This window comes from Tachypleus tridentatus, chromosome 6 (genome assembly GCF_004210375.1).
Source record: "Tachypleus tridentatus isolate NWPU-2018 chromosome 6, ASM421037v1, whole genome shotgun sequence".
Classification (NCBI taxonomy): domain Eukaryota; kingdom Metazoa; phylum Arthropoda; class Merostomata; order Xiphosura; family Limulidae; genus Tachypleus; species Tachypleus tridentatus.
This window is the reverse complement of record NC_134830.1, coordinates 19,840,689-19,859,259: the sequence shown is the minus strand read 5'-3', so window position 1 is coordinate 19,859,259 and position 18,571 is coordinate 19,840,689. Positions and strand designations below refer to the sequence as shown.

Genomic DNA, 18,571 nt, shown 5'->3' with positions numbered 1-18,571 from the left:
AATTTCACATTCTAAATTTATTCATATTTTCATGGCATATTTAATCTTTTCACAGCTAGAAGAGAAAAGGCACTTCTTTTTTATAAATAATCATGTTAAAACTTTCTTTTACTAATTAACCCACTTTAAAATTTAATTGACTATTTCAAGTGACACAACCTGACGTAACCAATGGTCATACATAATTGAGTCTTTTACTCAGCTCTAATTACATAATTCCTAATAACCATCCATATTAATGTATACAACGTATACTTCTACTGGTATGTAAGGTGTTTACAAATACTTTGTTTCAGTGTGGAGTGAAAAAAGGAACCAAAATGTTAAGCTTTAAAAATAGTTAAATTACGGTTTTAATCCAACTGGAAAAGAAACAGAAAAAGGAAATGTATATCATTAGAACATTAATGGCACATTGTTATCAACAAATCACAAAGTATGTACTTGTGTGTATTGGTTTTTGTCAATTTTGTGTAGAAACAAGTATGTATAATGATCTTTAGAAATCAGTAAAAATTTGCTTTGTATTTAAAAAAACAGTTGATAAAGAACATCAGGTGATGACAGTTATTGTTGACTTAAAAAAAAGGAATTTATAAGAAAAGTAAATTTTCTTAGCTTTCACAAAATATAACAACTGAAACAAAGTAGTTGGGATAAAGAAACATTCATTAACTGAATAAATAAATTATAATTATTATTGTTTGAATGTCTTTTCTTAGCTGGAAAAGCACAGTTATAATTATTTGTCATCAGATATTACTATAAAGCCAATTATAATCAGGTATAATTAATGTAATTAATAAAAATTTAATTATAATCATGCCTCACTAGAACATTAAAGCTGTTCATACCATAACAACTGTTACCGTAGCAAGTTATATATATATAAATGGTATTAAAACCATGACTATTTGGTGTATCATTGTTAGCCTGATGCATTATGTATTAAGCAAAATAGGTCATCAGTAATGTATATGGTGAATATAAAGTGGTTGAAATACTACTATACTCTTTCAAAACTAAATTAACTTTTCCACTAAGGAAGCCTTGAGTACTGTGTTATGCTTTAACAACATTCTGGAAATTCACGTCATTACAATTTTTCAATAGTGAAAATATATTTACGATGGGTATTTACTCATATTCACATACATGCTCACTCTGTGCTACCCTCTATTTGCAGTTGTTTTTTTTTAACACTACAAGCCTTTCACTTCTATGTACCCCTCAGTTCACATAGTTTAACAGATTCATGAATTCATATTATCACATGACAAATCTCCACCACTAGATGCGCCACACACACAACTAACTGCTTCTTAATTTACCTAACCATCACTTGAGTTTAGGCAGAAAACTAAGCATTGGTGGACAGTTGGGAGGTAGAGTGGGAAGTGTGAGAAGTTAGTACCTATTGCAAATATATTTAGTGTTGGAAAATTATAACTTTCAACAAGGTGTACCTTACTTCCACTCACATACATAGTTAGAATTCCACATTGAATAGACAGAGGGGCTGGTGCAAGGGAGAAAAGAGAATAATTTTTCAAAAATATCTGAAGGACATCATGAAGAAGGATTTCTCAAAGAGGAGGACAACAGATGGAAAACCAAACCACTTCTGTACCAGGTACACATTTTGCCCAGACATGGATAAAGAGAGAATGAGTTGGGCAGATAAATTTGAGGACATTTCATAGTGGGTCAAAGAAGAGATATGCCCTAAGATGTAGGTTAGCTAAGTCACAATAGACTGTACACAGTATGCCAACTGCACCAAAAAATTGACTGCCAGAAACTGACATTCGTACATGGGTAAGAAAAGGATCATACTATCAGAAAGCCAATTAAAATCCAAAAATCAGTCATTGGTGACTTACATTCAAGTGGGAGTAGGAAAGAGGATCATGCTGTCTTCACTTCTAGTTCAGCCAACTGGACAGAAAATTCTCACCACCAATTGGTGAATAAGGTACATGCGAGTAAAATGAAATACAATTATGTCCCTCTCAAATCAGACTGGAACCACTCCAATGCAGTAACATTTCCAGTATGAAGATGTCAAGATGTAGCAAAAATAAAGAAATAAAGCAACAACCAAGTACACCCATTATGACCCAAAACTACAGAGGTCTGTACTTGAGATGAATTGAGTGAGGGAGAACAGACCCATTGAACATGTATTTTGACTGGTTCAACTTTGAATGCAAAATTCAAATGTTGGTAGCCAACATATATACAAGGGTAGAATGAAGGATCCAAACTAAAGGGCTGAAATGCATTTATGTTGGCAACTACATGTGAGTACATTATGTTTATTGGTTCAGTGCTAAATCCAAAACTCAACCACCAGGAGCCAACATCCATGTTGAAGAAGTAGGATGATTACAATTACTTGTACACTAGCACAACACCATCACCCTGCTCAACTGAATATAGATATTACTGTTTTATTGTATATCTCTCATTCAGGAGGATACCTCCATGATCTTCCACCCAAGCATCTTGGAACTCAAAAGTGATAAAGACTATCTTACTCTAATGTGAAAGAAAACTATTAATTCTGAAAAAGACAGGTGTGGCAAGAGGGGTCTGATTTTCTATTTGATAGATCTATAACCAAAGAAGATTGAAAGCAGATAAAATTATGCTTTGTTTCAGTAATAATGATTTTATGGGGAGTAATTTAAGTTAAATTCCACACTTATCAAATGAGTGGTGAATAAATTATAGAATAGGGAATGCCAAGAGAAATAATGTCACATTTCTCACAATAAGACATTCAGGAATTTTTAAACATTGCCTTATAAAATTAAGAACTTAAAAATGATATATTGTTAAAATATAAATTATTAGCTACCAGTTTTAAGCTATACTAAATGGTATCAAACAGTTTAATTAAATTTTGAATATAAGTCACTAAACACCTGCTACAAGATAGTTAATGGTGCAATGTTAACATATTCTTTACTTACGTACACACACAACATAGCTTCTTTCTTCTTGAGTTTGTGTAATCTGCCAAAAGGAGATGCAAGCCACCAATCATGTAAAATTGTCCTACTACATGATAATGTAATCATACAGCAGAACCTTCCACCAACAGGAGTGCAACACACCTCCATGCACAATGAATACACACCAAGAGAATGAGGAAGAAGGGTGGGAATGTAGGTGGAGGTTAGTAGCTACTGAAAATAAATTTTCAGGTAAGAAAAATGTTGACTTTCAAAACAAATACTCAGATCTTACAAAGAATACCTCGAATCATACACTGAAGTGGCAGAAGGACCAATACAAAAATTACCTAAATAAGCTCCCTTAAGAAAGTGTCTACAAAAGCTCATGAGGTATGACATCTGATGGCAGATAATCCATAGGGACACATCCATGGGAGGCTACAACTCTTCTTATACAATGTATACTCTACACAGTATGAAAATAGAAGAAACTGAAAAGCCATATACATGATGGTAGATGGACAAACACAAGTTGCTAAACAGCCAATACATGTAGTGAGGTCAGAATTCATTCAGGATACCTTCTGTGTTCACTTACCATCAACTCCACAGAACAAAACCAGATGTGGGAGAAGAGTGCTTGTGATAAGTATCTGACCTCTTCTGGTCCCAGTGCAGATGTGGGAGGAAGGCACTGTACAGAATCATTTCAGTATTGAAACTAATATAAACTCTACACAACCATTAATCACTATGGGCTTCTACAATTCATCTTGTAAAGAATTGGAATATACAGCAATGTCAGAAGAGGGAAGAACAAAGCAATCACAAGGGAAAGGATTGTATAATTAAGGATATGAATGAGAGAGAAAGACCTACACATACATGAATAAGAAGGTTTTGAAAACTTAAGAAAGACAGTGTTCTTTAATAGGTATGGATATTCCTCAAGCAAAATCTGGTGGTATAAAAATATATTCTCTTCAACCTAAGACTGTAAGGAACAAGAAGTAACTGAAAGGGACTAATGCAAAAGGCCCTAGCAACATCAAGGACCTCATCACACACTGGACAATAACCATCACATATTCCACACAAAAAGAGCTTTCTAGTAAATTACTGGTATTTTATTCAGGGTAAGGTATATTTTCACTCACATCAACAAAAGAAAACACTTGATACTGAGTATGTTAAAATTAAATTATATGAAAGTTGAAAACTTAAAAAAAAAAAGATGCAAATTTCAGAAAACTCAAAATATGTTTGTTCACGAGAGTAAATAAGAAAATAATAAAGATTTATGTGAATGAGTGTATAGGAAGTCATTGCACACTGAGGTACGTTGTATTCCTATTGGTCGAGAGTTTTGCTATATGATTACATCACCACACAGCAGTGCAGATTTACATGGTTTGGCATGAGATTAGATGAAAGTTTTCACAAGGTTGATGACTTGTAAATCCCTTCAGCAGATCGCATAAACAAGAGGAAAGAAGCTATTCTTTGTAATAGGCGAGTATAAATTTCAGAATTTACCCTCAGATAAAAGTGAATTATGTCAAACACCAAACTGTTAACCATAAATTTTGTTCTCTTTGTTATCTAATATTGATCTTTAAACTATAAATACACTGAGTCTTTGTGTTGTAGTAATTGGATTTACACTTTAAGTAATTCTCTGCTGCCTCACCTTATCACACCATCTAAAAGATTTAACCATCTCAGTGTACAAGGATGACTTGTCATATGTAGGGTCTAAACTGAGATGACTGGTGTTCCCAAGATGGAGCTGTGGTGGTGGTGTTCCTAGGAGGGTGACAGCTGTCTCTAAATCTCTAGAGCAAAAGAAACAAAAGTACCATTTAAAATGTTATGCATCATAATTTATTTTGGACAAGACTCATACATTAAGCATTACTATTTCAAATAACCTGAAATTTTAATCTAGAATTTAATTAAATGTTAATATGTATTAAATTTATATTTGCCTGCAAGATTGATACACACAACTTTCTTATCACGAATGCATTTTAATATACAAAAATATACAATTTATAAAAATAGTTGTCACAAATAATGGTTTATACATACAAGTTTTACAAACAATATTAAGTCTTCTATCTGGCCTTGAACTGAATATTTTATTGACAATCCAGGTTAATTTTGTTAAGCCTCACCTAAGCTAACTGTCTTTTATTAGCTGGATTCACACTGGGTACAAGCTCACTTCTTATCAAAGAAACTATTTAATGTCTTTGTAGAAATAATAACATCCAAGTTAATTCACTAAAGTTGAATGGCTTGTACCATTTGAAATCTATGAATGTTTCTGGTCAAATTCTATAGCCTTTTTAATAATAGGCACTAATTACAATCATTTGTGATGATGAGAAACCCACTTGAACTAAAAACGTGTTCTCAAGACAGCCAGTATGGATATTAAAACTCTAATTAAAATAAAGTACAAAATGACATTTCAACCTTATAACATATGAAATTCATTTGATATGTTTCTGAAGCTGAAGAAAGTTGAGTATTGGCAAAACTGATCATAATATCGTAGAGTTGGCAATGGTTACTTCCTACTGACTGTAAAGATACTCATAATATCGTAGCCAAATCTCACCCTTTGTTGGTAAAAAAATTAGGCAAAGAGTTGGCAATGGTTACTTCCTACTGACTGTAAAGATACTCATAATATCGTAGCCAAATCTCACCCTTTGTTGGTAAAAAAATTAGGCAAAGAGTTGGCAATGGTTACTTCCTACTGACTGTAAAGATACTCATAATATCGTAGCCAAATCTCACCCTTTGTTGGTAAACAAATTAGCCAGAGTTGGTAATGGTTACTTCCTACTGACTGTAAAGATACTCATAATATCGTAGCCAAATCTCACCCTTTGTTGGTAAAAAGATTAGCCAGAGTTGGTAATGGTTACTTCCTACTGACTGTAAAGATACTCATAATATCGTAGCCAAATCTCACCCTTTGTTGGTAAAAAAATTAGGCAAAGAGTTGGCAATGGTTACTTCCTACTGACTGTAAAGATACTCATAATATCGTAGCCAAATCTCACCCTTTGTTGGTAAAAAATTAGGCAAAGAGTTGGCAATGGTTACTTCCTACTGACTGTAAAGATACTCATAATATCGTAGCCAAATCTCACCCTTTGTTGGTAAAAAATTAGGCAAAGAGTTGGTAATGGTTACTTCCTACTGACTGTAAAGATACTCATAATTTCAGTAGCCAAATCTCACCCTTTGTTGGTAAAAAAATTAGGCAAAGAGTTGGTAATGGTTACTTCCTACTGACTGTAAAGATACTCATAATATCGTAGCCAAATCTCACCCTTTGTTGGTAAAAAAATTAGGCAAAGAGTTGGCAATGGTTACTTCCTACTGACTGTAAAGATACTCATAATATCGTAGCCAAATCTCACCCTTTGTTGGTAAAAAATTAGGCAAAGAGTTGGCAATGGTTACTTCCTACTGACTGTAAAGATACTCATAATATCGTAGCCAAATCTCACCCTTTGTTGGTAAAAAAATTAGGCAAAGAGTTGGCAATGGTTACTTCCTACTGACTGTAAAGATACTCATAATATCGTAGCCAAATCTCACCCTTTGTTGGTAAAAAAATTAGGCAAAGAGTTGGCAATGGTTACTTCCTACTGACTGTAAAGATACTCATAATATCCTAGCCAAATCTCCACCTTTGTTGGTAAACAAATTAGGCAAAGAGTTGGCAATGGTTACTTCCTACTGACTGTAAAGATACTCATAATATCCTAGCCAAATCTCACCCTTTGTTGGTAAAAAAATTAGGCAAAGAGTTGGCAATGGTTACTTCCTACTGACTGTAAAGATACTCATAATATCGTAGCCAAATCTCACCCTTTGTTGGTAAAAAAATTAGGCAAAGAGTTGGCAATGGTTACTTCCTACTGACTGTAAAGATACTCATAATATCAGTAGCCAAATCTCACCCTTTGTTGGTAAAAAAATTAGGCAAAGAGTTGGCAATGGTTACTTCCTACTGACTGTAAAGATACTCATAATATCGTAGCCAAATCTCACCCTTTGTTGGTAAAAAAATTAGGCAAAGAGTTGGCAATGGTTACTTCCTACTGACTGTAAAGATACTCATAATATCGTAGCCAAATCTCACCCTTTGTTGGTAAAAAAATTAGGCAAAGAGTTGGCAATGGTTACTTCCTACTGACTGTAAAGATACTCATAATATCGTAGCCAAATCTCACCCTTTGTTGGTAAAAAAATTAGGCAAAGAGTTGGCAATGGTTACTTCCTACTGACTGTAAAGATACTCATAATATCGTAGCCAAATCTCACCCTTTGTTGGTAAAAAAATTAGCCAGAGTTGGCAATGGTTACTTCCTACTGACTGTAAAGATACTCATAATATCGTAGCCAAATCTCACCCTTTGTTGGTAAAAAAATTAGCCAGAGTTGGCAATGGTTACTTCCTACTGACTGTAAAGATACTCATAATATCGTAGCCAAATCTCACCCTTTGTTGGTAAAAAAATTAGGCAAAGAGTTGGCAATGGTTACTTCCTACTGACTGTAAAGATACTCATAATATCGTAGCCAAATCTCACCCTTTGTTGGTAAAAAATTAGCCAGAGTTGGCAATGGTTACTTCCTACTGACTGTAAAGATACTCATAATATCGTAGCCAAATCTCACCCTTTGTTGGTAAAAAAATTAGGCAAAGAGTTGGCAATGGTTACTTCCTACTGACTGTAAAGATACTCATAATATCGTAGCCAAATCTCACCCTTTGTTGGTAAAAAATTAGCCAGAGTTGGCAATGGTTACTTCCTACTGACTGTAAAGATACTCATAATATCGTAGCCAAATCTCACCCTTTGTTGGTAAAAAAATTAGGCAAAGAGTTGGCAATGGTTACTTCCTACTGACTGTAAAGATACTCATAATATCGTAGCCAAATCTCACCCTTTGTTGGTAAAAAAATTAGCCAGAGTTGGCAATGGTTACTTCCTACTGACTGTAAAGATACTCATAATATCGTAGCCAAATCTCACCCTTTGTTGGTAAAAAATTAGGCAAAGAGTTGGCAATGGTTACTTCCTACTGACTGTAAAGATACTCATAATATCGTAGCCAAATCTCACCCTTTGTTGGTAAAAAAATTAGCCAGAGTTGGCAATGGTTACTTCCTACTGACTGTAAAGATACTCATAATATCGTAGCCAAATCTCACCCTTTGTTGGTAAAAAAATTAGGCAAAGAGTTGGCAATGGTTACTTCCTACTGACTGTAAAGATACTCATAATATCATAGCCAAATCTCACCCTTTGTTGGTAAAAAAATTAGGCAAAGAGTTGGCAATGGTTACTTCCTACTGACTGTAAAGATACTCATAATATCATAGCCAAATCTCACCCTTTGTTGGTAAACAAATTAGGCAAAGAGTTGGCAATGGTTACTTCCTACTGACTGTAAAGATACTCATAATATCCTAGCCAAATCTCCACCTTTGTTGGTAAACAAATTAGGCAAAGAGTTGGCAATGGTTACTTCCTACTGACTGTAAAGATACTCATAATATCCTAGCCAAATCTCCACCTTTGTTGGTAAACAAATTAGGCAAAGAGTTGGCAATGGTTACTTCCTACTGACTGTAAAGATACTCATAATATCCTAGCCAAATCTCCACCTTTGTTGGTAAACAAATTAGGCAAAGAGTTGGCAATGGTTACTTCCTACTGACTGTAAAGATACTCATAATATCCTAGCCAAATCTCCACCTTTGTTGGTAAACAAATTAGGCAAAGAGTTGGCAATGGTTACTTCCTACTGACTGTAAAGATACTCATAATATCCTAGCCAAATCTCCACCTTTGTTGGTAAAAAAATTAGCCAGAGTTGTTAATGGTTACTTCCTACTGACTGTAAAGATACTCATAATATCATAGCCAAATCTCACCCTTTGTTGGTAAACAAATTAGGCAAAGATTTGGCAATGGTTACTCCTACTGACTGTAAAGATACTCATAATATCCTAGCCAAATCTCCACCTTTGTTGGTAAACAAATTAGGCAAAGAGTTGGCAATGGTTACTTCCTACTGACTGTAAAGATACTCATAATATCCTAGCCAAATCTCCACCTTTGTTGGTAAACAAATTAGGCAAAGAGTTGGCAATGGTTACTTCCTACTGACTGTAAAGATACTCATAATATCCTAGCCAAATCTCCACCTTTGTTGGTAAACAAATTAGGCAAAGAGTTGGCAATGGTTACTTCCTACTGACTGTAAAGATACTCATAATATCCTAGCCAAATCTCCACCTTTGTTGGTAAACAAATTAGGCAAAGAGTTGGCAATGGTTACTTCCTACTGACTGTAAAGATACTCATAATATCCTAGCCAAATCTCCACCTTTGTTGGTAAAAAAATTAGCCAGAGTTGGTAATGGTTACTTCCTACTGACTGTAAAGATACTCATAATATCATAGCCAAATCTCACCCTTTGTTGGTAAACAAATTAGGCAAAGAGTTGGCAATGGTTACTTCCTACTGACTGTAAAGATACTCATAATATCCTAGCCAAATCTCCACCTTTGTTGGTAAACAAATTAGGCAAAGAGTTGGCAATGGTTACTTCCTACTGACTGTAAAGATACTCATAATATCCTAGCCAAATCTCCACCTTTGTTGGTAAACAAATTAGGCAAAGAGTTGGCAATGGTTACTTCCTACTGACTGTAAAGATACTCATAATATCCTAGCCAAATCTCCACCTTTGTTGGTAAACAAATTAGGCAAAGAGTTGGCAATGGTTACTTCCTACTGACTGTAAAGATACTCATAATATCCTAGCCAAATCTCCACCTTTGTTGGTAAACAAATTAGGCAAAGAGTTGGCAATGGTTACTTCCTACTGACTGTAAAGATACTCATAATATCCTAGCCAAATCTCCACCTTTGTTGGTAAAAAAATTAGCCAGAGTTGGTAATGGTTACTTCCTACTGACTGTAAAGATACTCATAATATCCTAGCCAAATCTCCACCTTTGTTGGTAAAAAAATTAGCCAGAGTTGGTAATGGTTACTTCCTACTGACTCTAAAGATACTCATAATATCCTAGCCAAATCTCCACCTTTGTTGGTAAAAAGATTAGCCAGAGTTGGTAATGGTTACTTCCTACTGACTGTAAAGATACTCATAATATCGTAGCCAAATCTCCACCTTTGTTGGTAAAAAAATTAGCCAGAGTTGGTAATGGTTACTTCCTACTGACTGTAAAGATACTCATAATATCCTAGCCAAATCTCCACCTTTGTTGGTAAAAAAATTAGCCAGAGTTGGTAATGGTTACTTCCTACTGACTCTAAAGATACTCATAATATCCTAGCCAAATCTCCACCTTTGTTGGTAAAAAGATTAGCCAGAGTTGGTAATGGTTACTTCCTACTGACTCTAAAGATACTCATAATATCCTAGCCAAATCTCACCCTTTGTTGGTAAAAAAATTAGGCAAAGAGTTGGCAATGGTTACTTCCTACTGACTGTAAAGATACTCATAATATCCTAGCCAAATCTCCACCTTTGTTGGTAAAAAAATTAGCCAGAGTTGGTAATGGTTACTTCCTACTGACTCTAAAGATACTCATAATATCCTAGCCAAATCTCCACCTTTGTTGGTAAAAAGATTAGCCAGAGTTGGTAATGGTTACTTCCTACTGACTCTAAAGATACTCATAATATCCTAGCCAAATCTCACCCTTTGTTGGTAAACAAATTAGGCAAAGAGTTGGCAATGGTTACTTCCTACTGACTGTAAAGATACTCATAATATCCTAGCCAAATCTCACCCTTTGTTGGTAAAAAGATTAGCCAGAGTTGGTAATGGTTGTTTCCTACTGACTGTAAAGATACTCATAATGTCCTAGCCAAATCTCCACCTTTGTTGGTAAAAAGATTAGCCAGAGTTGGTAATGGTTACTTCCTACTGACTCTAAAGATACTCATAATATCGTAGCCAAATCTCACCCTTTGTTGGTAAAAAAATTAGGCAAAGAGTTGGCAATGGTTACTTCCTACTGACTGTAAAGATACTCATAATATCCTAGCCAAATCTCACCCTTTGTTGGTAAAAAAATTAGGCAAAGAGTTGGCAATGGTTACTTCCTACTGACTCTAAAGATACTCATAATATCCTAGCCAAATCTCACCCTTTGTTGGTAAAAAAATTAGGCAAAGAGTTGGCAATGGTTACTTCCTACTGACTGTAAAGATACTCATAATATCCTAGCCAAATCTCACCCTTTGTTGGTAAAAAAATTAGCCAGAGTTGGTAATGGTTACTTCCTACTGACTCTAAAGATACTCATAATATCCTAGCCAAATCTCCACCTTTGTTGGTAAAAAGATTAGCCAGAGTTGGTAATGGTTACTTCCTACTGACTCTAAAGATACTCATAATATCCTAGCCAAATCTCACCCTTTGTTGGTAAAAAAATTAGGCAAAGAGTTGGCAATGGTTACTTCCTACTGACTGTAAAGATACTCATAATATCCTAGCCAAATCTCACCCTTTGTTGGTAAAAAGATTAGCCAGAGTTGGTAATGGTTGTTTCCTACTGACTGTAAAGATACTCATAATGTCCTAGCCAAATCTCCACCTTTGTTGGTAAAAAGATTAGCCAGAGTTGGTAATGGTTACTTCCTACTGACTCTAAAGATACTCATAATATCGTAGCCAAATCTCACCCTTTGTTGGTAAAAAAATTAGGCAAAGAGTTGGCAATGGTTACTTCCTACTGACTGTAAAGATACTCATAATATCCTAGCCAAATCTCACCCTTTGTTGGTAAAAAAATTAGGCAAAGAGTTGGCAATGGTTACTTCCTACTGACTCTAAAGATACTCATAATATCCTAGCCAAATCTCACCCTTTGTTGGTAAAAAAATTAGGCAAAGAGTTGGCAATGGTTACTTCCTACTGACTCTAAAGATACTCATAATATCCTAGCCAAATCTCACCCTTTGTTGGTAAAAAATTAGGCAAAGAGTTGGCAATGGTTACTTCCTACTGACTGTAAAGATACTCATAATATCCTAGCCAAATCTCACCCTTTGTTGGTAAAAAAATTAGGCAAAGAGTTGGCAATGGTTACTTCCTACTGACTGTAAAGATACTCATAATATCCTAGCCAAATCTCACCCTTTGTTGGTAAAAAGATTAGCCAGAGTTGGTAATGGTTGTTTCCTACTGACTGTAAAGATACTCATAATGTCCTAGCCAAATCTCCACCTTTGTTGGTAAAAAGATTAGCCAGAGTTGGTAATGGTTACTTCCTACTGACTCTAAAGATACTCATAATATCGTAGCCAAATCTCACCCTTTGTTGGTAAAAAAATTAGGCAAAGAGTTGGCAATGGTTACTTCCTACTGACTGTAAAGATACTCATAATATCCTAGCCAAATCTCACCCTTTGTTGGTAAAAAAATTAGGCAAAGAGTTGGCAATGGTTACTTCCTACTGACTCTAAAGATACTCATAATATCCTAGCCAAATCTCACCCTTTGTTGGTAAAAAAATTAGGCAAAGAGTTGGCAATGGTTACTTCCTACTGACTGTAAAGATACTCATAATATCCTAGCCAAATCTCCACCTTTGTTGGTAAAAAGATTAGCCAGAGTTGGTAATGGTTGTTTCCTACTGACTGTAAAGATACTCATAATGTCCTAGCCAAATCTCCCCCTTCGTTGGTTAAAAGATTAGCCAGAGTTGGTAATGGTTGTTTCCTACTGATTGTAAAGATACTCATAATATCCTAGCCAAATCTCCACCTTTGTTGGTAAAAAGATTAGCCAGAGTTGGTAATGGTTGTTTCCTACTGATTGTAAAGATACTCATAATATCCTAGCCAAATCTCCACTTTTGTTGGTAAAAAGATTAGCCAGAGTTGGTAATGGTTGTTTCCTTCTGACTGTAAAGATACTCATAATGTCCTAGCCAAATCTCCCCTTTGTTGGTAAAAAGATTAGCCAGAGTTGGTACTGGTTACTTCCTACTGATTGTGTTCCCTCCAATTAGTATTTCAAAATCATGGAAGATGGCAAGTAGCAGCTCTTTCACAACTCACAACAAAGAAATGTAATGATGAAAAGGTAACTATGGCAAACAAAACTGTAAGCCTCAAATCATGATGCAACTACCTTGATTACTGAGCCATGCAAGCTCCAAGGTAAATAAACCTGAATTTATTACAAAAATTGTAATGAAAAATCATAATGATAATACATCAATAGCATGAATAGATGAAATGTTCAAAATAGTAATAAAATTTGCTAATTTTGATTATTCAATTAATTTCATAAAATAAATGGATTTAATCATAATTTTCATTGATCAATAATTTTGTGATACAAATCAGTTATATTGGATTATCAAATTAATCATCTAGCTCAATTGCACAGAAAATACAATATTCTAATCATTAACCATTGCAAGTTAAAAAATACATTCCTGAATAATACAGCTTTATCTTCATAAATAAACATACAGCTGTCTTGTTTCTTAAACAAGAAGCTGAAAAATGACCTTTCATAAGTCTTTAACTCGGAATAAAATCACTTAAAGCTAAGTATAATTTATTTTATCCTTCTCTGAACCCTTTCTAAGAATTCAATGTCTTTTTTAAAGTAAGAAGCCCAAGACTGAACACAATATTCCAAATGTGGACTAACCAGTAACCTATACAATGAAATAACCCATTTAAACTGTTATTCAATATTTCTATAGAAACAACCTGAAATCATATTTACCCTACCTCAAGGGTCCTAACCCCATTCAAACATAATGTTTACTCTTAATGTATTTAACGAGTCCTTACACTTTCAGCCAACCTTTTTTCTTATATCCTTTTTGATGTCTTAACTTCCTTTCATCAACTTTCTTGACCTTCTATAATTATCTGAATCTCCTGTCATACCAGTTAATTTAAATTTCTTATATTAATGATAATTTAATTTTATCTCTTAAACTCTTTGTAAGCCAACCTGTTTTTTTTTTACTTACAACTACCCTTTTCTTCCTGTAAGTAATGTTTACCTTGAATATTTAAAAGTTTATCTTTAAAACTTTTTTCCACTTCTGATCAGTGGCTCAAAATATCTCTGCTACCCAACTTACAACAGATATTCTTGTTGCATCCTTTCAAAATTTGCTTTTTTGAAATTTGTAACCTAAATACATTATTCCTTGTCTTCATATGCAGAAAAACATAAAACCTAATAGAAAAATGATCATTTGCACCCAGATGTTCTCCAATTTCCACCTCTTATTCATTTCTATATTTTAAGTTAAAACTAAATCAGCATTGCTTCTAGTGGGTTTTAATTGATTTGAAAAAGAGAGCCACCCTGAACAGTTTCCAAAATCCTTTCTCTCTCGTGGTTTGACTCTAGCATTTTCCAATCTATAAGGCTGAATTTAAAATCACTGATAACAATAACTTCATTAGCAGTTGAAATCTTAATATCATTGTAAAGTTGCTCACTAATCTCACCAGTATCATTTGTCTGTAACAAATTCCCATCAAAAGTATTTTACCTTTATATCCATTAATAGAAACCCAATTGGATTATATCTCCTTGTTATTGATATCCTCAATATAAACAGAATATAACTCATGTTATATACAAAGGTAATCCTTACCCCCTCTTTAATAACCTATCCCCATTAAACAGCCTGTAACCATGTGTTTCAAAGAAACTTCCATCATCAAAATCTACTTTTAAAGTTATTTCAACTATTCCCATTATATCAAAATTCTCTAATCCTACCAGTGCTCTAAAGTCATCTATTTTATTTCTTAGTCTCTTTTTCTTTATACATATATTTTTTCCTAAATCTTGTAACTGTCTATTCTTAGTTTAAAACTTCCTTTAGACCCAAGTTAATAGCCTTAGCAAACAAGCCATTCCCTACACTATTAAAATATAAACCATCCATTTCAAAAAGCTCTCTTTTCCCACAAAACTGATTCCACAAGTTCAATCTGCTCATACTCGCTAACCAAAGCCTAGCATTTAGCTTTAGTGACCTACTTATAACTTCACCCCCTCAAGTAATTCTGGGAAGTATCAGTTGACAAAATTAAGTTACAACAGTTTTCTTTAAATGCCTTTATCGATCCCTAGTACTAACTCATGTATTTAGTACATTACACCATACCTTACATGGTGTTACAGGCCATAGTTTTTGAATAAGGACAAAAGAAATTGTCAAATTCTAAATTTCAAGTTTCTTCAGACCATAAGGTAGAACATTAGTCGAAGTCATAACTATATCGCTGCTAACCCTCCTTATTATATCTCCTGTTCTGTTAGTTATATTCTCCACCTGTGGCCCTGGATAGTATAATTTGGTTATTTTCCTCTTGTTTACCCTACAGACGATCCTATCCACATCTTGTCAAGGAATTACTTATAACTATAAACTCCTTATCATGCACATCCTTCTAGACCCCTTTATTTTTCTTCACCCCAGACAGTTCCTCATCTGCAGAATCCAAGAGCTGAAATTTGTTACTGAACAGAATAGGGTCATTATAACTAAGTTTACAACTTTTTACTATAACAGTAATCTTTCTAACTTCTTGAAAGTCATTGTTAGCTGATGTTTTCCTTGCACATAAAAACTTTAGCTCTTCCTGAAACTGTGATGCAATTTTCAACAGTTTACACTTTCTTTATCTACTGCCTTTCATTAGGTTAGCTTCCAACTTCTCTAACCTACAAACTCTCCATAAAAATTGTGCATCTTCCTTACTAGCTTCCTTAAAAGTACATACTATTTTCGAATAAAACCGCTGGTTTATTCTGTTACTTCAATTTAAAGTACTAGCTCATAGATTTTAATGCATTAAACAATACCTTACATGGTGTTGTTAGAGGCTAAAGTTTTTGAATACAGGATAAATGAAACTGTCAAATTTCACGTTTCTTTAGACCATAAGATAGAGCTTTAGTCTAACTCCAACTGTTACAATATTAACACCATCAGTTACCAAGATCTACAGGCTTCAAAGTTTAAATTACAGCTGATAGAGATACTAATAGTAATAGGAGAGTAAGATGTGAGATAATCGTACCTAATGAAAACTGAAAAAGAATATAACTACAAACTTGTGTAGTCGGTATATCAAAACTTACCTTAAACGAGTATTTATATTGGAAAGAATACTTTGTAGTTCTGTAAGATACTGCATATCTTTCCCTTCATCTACGTGAGATGCTTTTAGTCCATCTGCTAAAGTTCTAAACAGTTCTCCAACTGTACTTCTAAGCACTTTAACTGATCGTAAGCCTTTATTCACTGCTTCCAGATTCACGTTATCCGCCATCTTTCCAACTTAATATTCTAACACCCTCTAGTGTGTAAATTAGAAATATATTAACAGCCATCTTAATTTAAGTAAACTTTGTATAAGATTGGATTTATCCATCTTTCTTACACTGTGCACTTGTATAAGAATGTTTTTTTTTTCCAAACAACGTAAATATATAATTACAGTCATATATATATATATATATGTATAAATTCTGATAAACGAGACAGCACACAGGATCACACACAAAAGGTGCAATGAATTTAAAAATAACCAATTTTGAACTTTTTTGAATAGTTGGTTATTCTTCTTCAACAGAATAAAGGTTTAGTATGTATATAACTTCCCCCATCCCCACCCAGTAGCACAGCATTATATCCGCAGACTTTCAATGCTATAAACAGCATTTCAAGTTTCTGGTAGTTCTAATATTTACTTCGGCTATGTAAAATGTTTTCATACTTAACATATAAGTATTCACCTATCTTTAACATGATTTATATTGCACAGAATATTTGTTTATTTTGTTTTATGCCGTGCATGTTATTCTCTATTTATCTTTTACCTTTTTAGTGGCTTTCTTTATCTCCAAGTGAACTTACATTCACATGAGTCATTCCGAAACGTTTTGCTTCTGTCTGTTGACAGTTTACAATACTTAGATTAATTTAATTAGTGTCATGAAGCTTTTATTTTGGCCCAGCATAACAAGATGATATTACATGCTCGACTCGCAATTTGAAGGTTGTGGGTTTAAAATCTCCGTCTTGCCGGATATTCTCGCCATTTGAGCTGTAACGTCTTATAACGTTATAGTCTTATAACGTAACAGTTAATCCCACTATGCGTTGGTAAAGGAGTAGCTCAAGAGTTAGGGATGGGTGATGACTAGTTGGCTTCCCTCTAGTCTTACACCGCTAAATTAGGGACGGCTAGCACGGATAGCTCCCGTGTAATTTTGAGCAAAATTAAAACACAAACAAGCATTTATGTTACTTCTTTTAATGAAGTTCATCGCATAATTAGCCAGAAAATGTTAACGATAGTTTCTCCTCCACTCAGAACTCATTTTGTTAGAGACGATTCTTTACAATATGAGCTCTTGTTGATAGCATTTGTTTTCTCATCATTAGCGTCAGTCTAGTTGTTTTTGTGAATATTGTTCAAATACAGTGCATTTTGAAGAATTTTTTTAGATAAGAAATATGTCATTTTTTATTTATTAATTTTTTGTGGATGACCTAAAAGCGAAATTGCGTAACGAGTGGCCACGTTTAGAGATAACTTTCTCCCCAGTATCTGTCTACCATCTAAAACAAGGAATGGAACCCCCTGTTTAGTGGATTTTAGTGTTGGGGTCAGTTTCAATATTGCTGCTATCGGTGTGTGTGTGAGAGAGACTCATGTGGTTTAGGAGACCATCCAACTAACAATGCACCTGAAAGCAAGGTTTTATTAAACAAATTAAAAATATATATTTTTGTTTGTGTGAAAGTTTTTGACGTTGTGAGTATGCGGACACGCCGCTGTGCCACTGAAAGCCTTAAAAATGTATTTCAAAAGTCGATGGAGTACGAATCTCACCGATTTTACTAGGGTAAAGGCGTTTGTAACTATTCGTTTAGTTGTATAACTCTTAGTTAAGTTCAAGTAAACGCAGCACTTATTACAATAATAGCTATTAATATAAAAAAATATGTATCAACTACTATGAATATATTGCAAAATAAAATAGTACAATTATTGGTAGGTTGCAAGAAAAACAACAACGACATATAAATGACTAACTGCACCTACCTTCATTAAAGTTATATTTTTAGAGCAAATCTCACAATAGGTTATCTGCGCTTTGACCACTGCGAGGAATCAAACCTCAGACCTTACCACTTTAAGTCTCAGTACTTACTGTTAAACCAGTAAGCAACTCGTTAAAGTAATCGGGAGTACTGAGGTTATTATTTGTATTTGTTAGTTTTCTCTTCTTTTTTTTTAATGCTTATTAAGAATATTTTAGAGACAGGATCACAATTAGTTATTAATATTTAAGCTGTAGGTAATTTACAATATTTTTGACTAAAACAACAATAGTATAAAAATTCAATTTCAAGTAAAATGCTAAATAAACTGGACTTTATATGATTGGTTTTTTTTGTTTTGAATGATGGAGCGTATATTTAAACTTTTGTGTTAATTTTTCCCCAATGAAAACCCTGCAGTA

The 18,571-nt window shown here is 34.1% G+C and overlaps 1 protein-coding gene across 1 annotated transcript in view; it reads right to left on the bottom strand.

Annotated features, from left to right (window-relative positions):
* Positions 1-16,401, bottom strand: part of MED27 (mediator complex subunit 27) — a 43,933-nt gene extending 27,532 nt beyond the window's left edge. Inside the window, exons 1-2 of the mRNA XM_076503623.1 lie at positions 16,178-16,401; positions 4,654-4,798 (exon numbers count right to left, since the gene is read on the bottom strand). Coding sequence (XP_076359738.1) covers positions 4,654-4,798; positions 16,178-16,368 — 336 coding nt within the window. The 5' untranslated portion in view covers positions 16,369-16,401. The remainder of the gene's footprint in view (positions 1-4,653; positions 4,799-16,177) is intronic.
* Between the last annotated feature and the right edge of the window lie 2,170 nt (positions 16,402-18,571).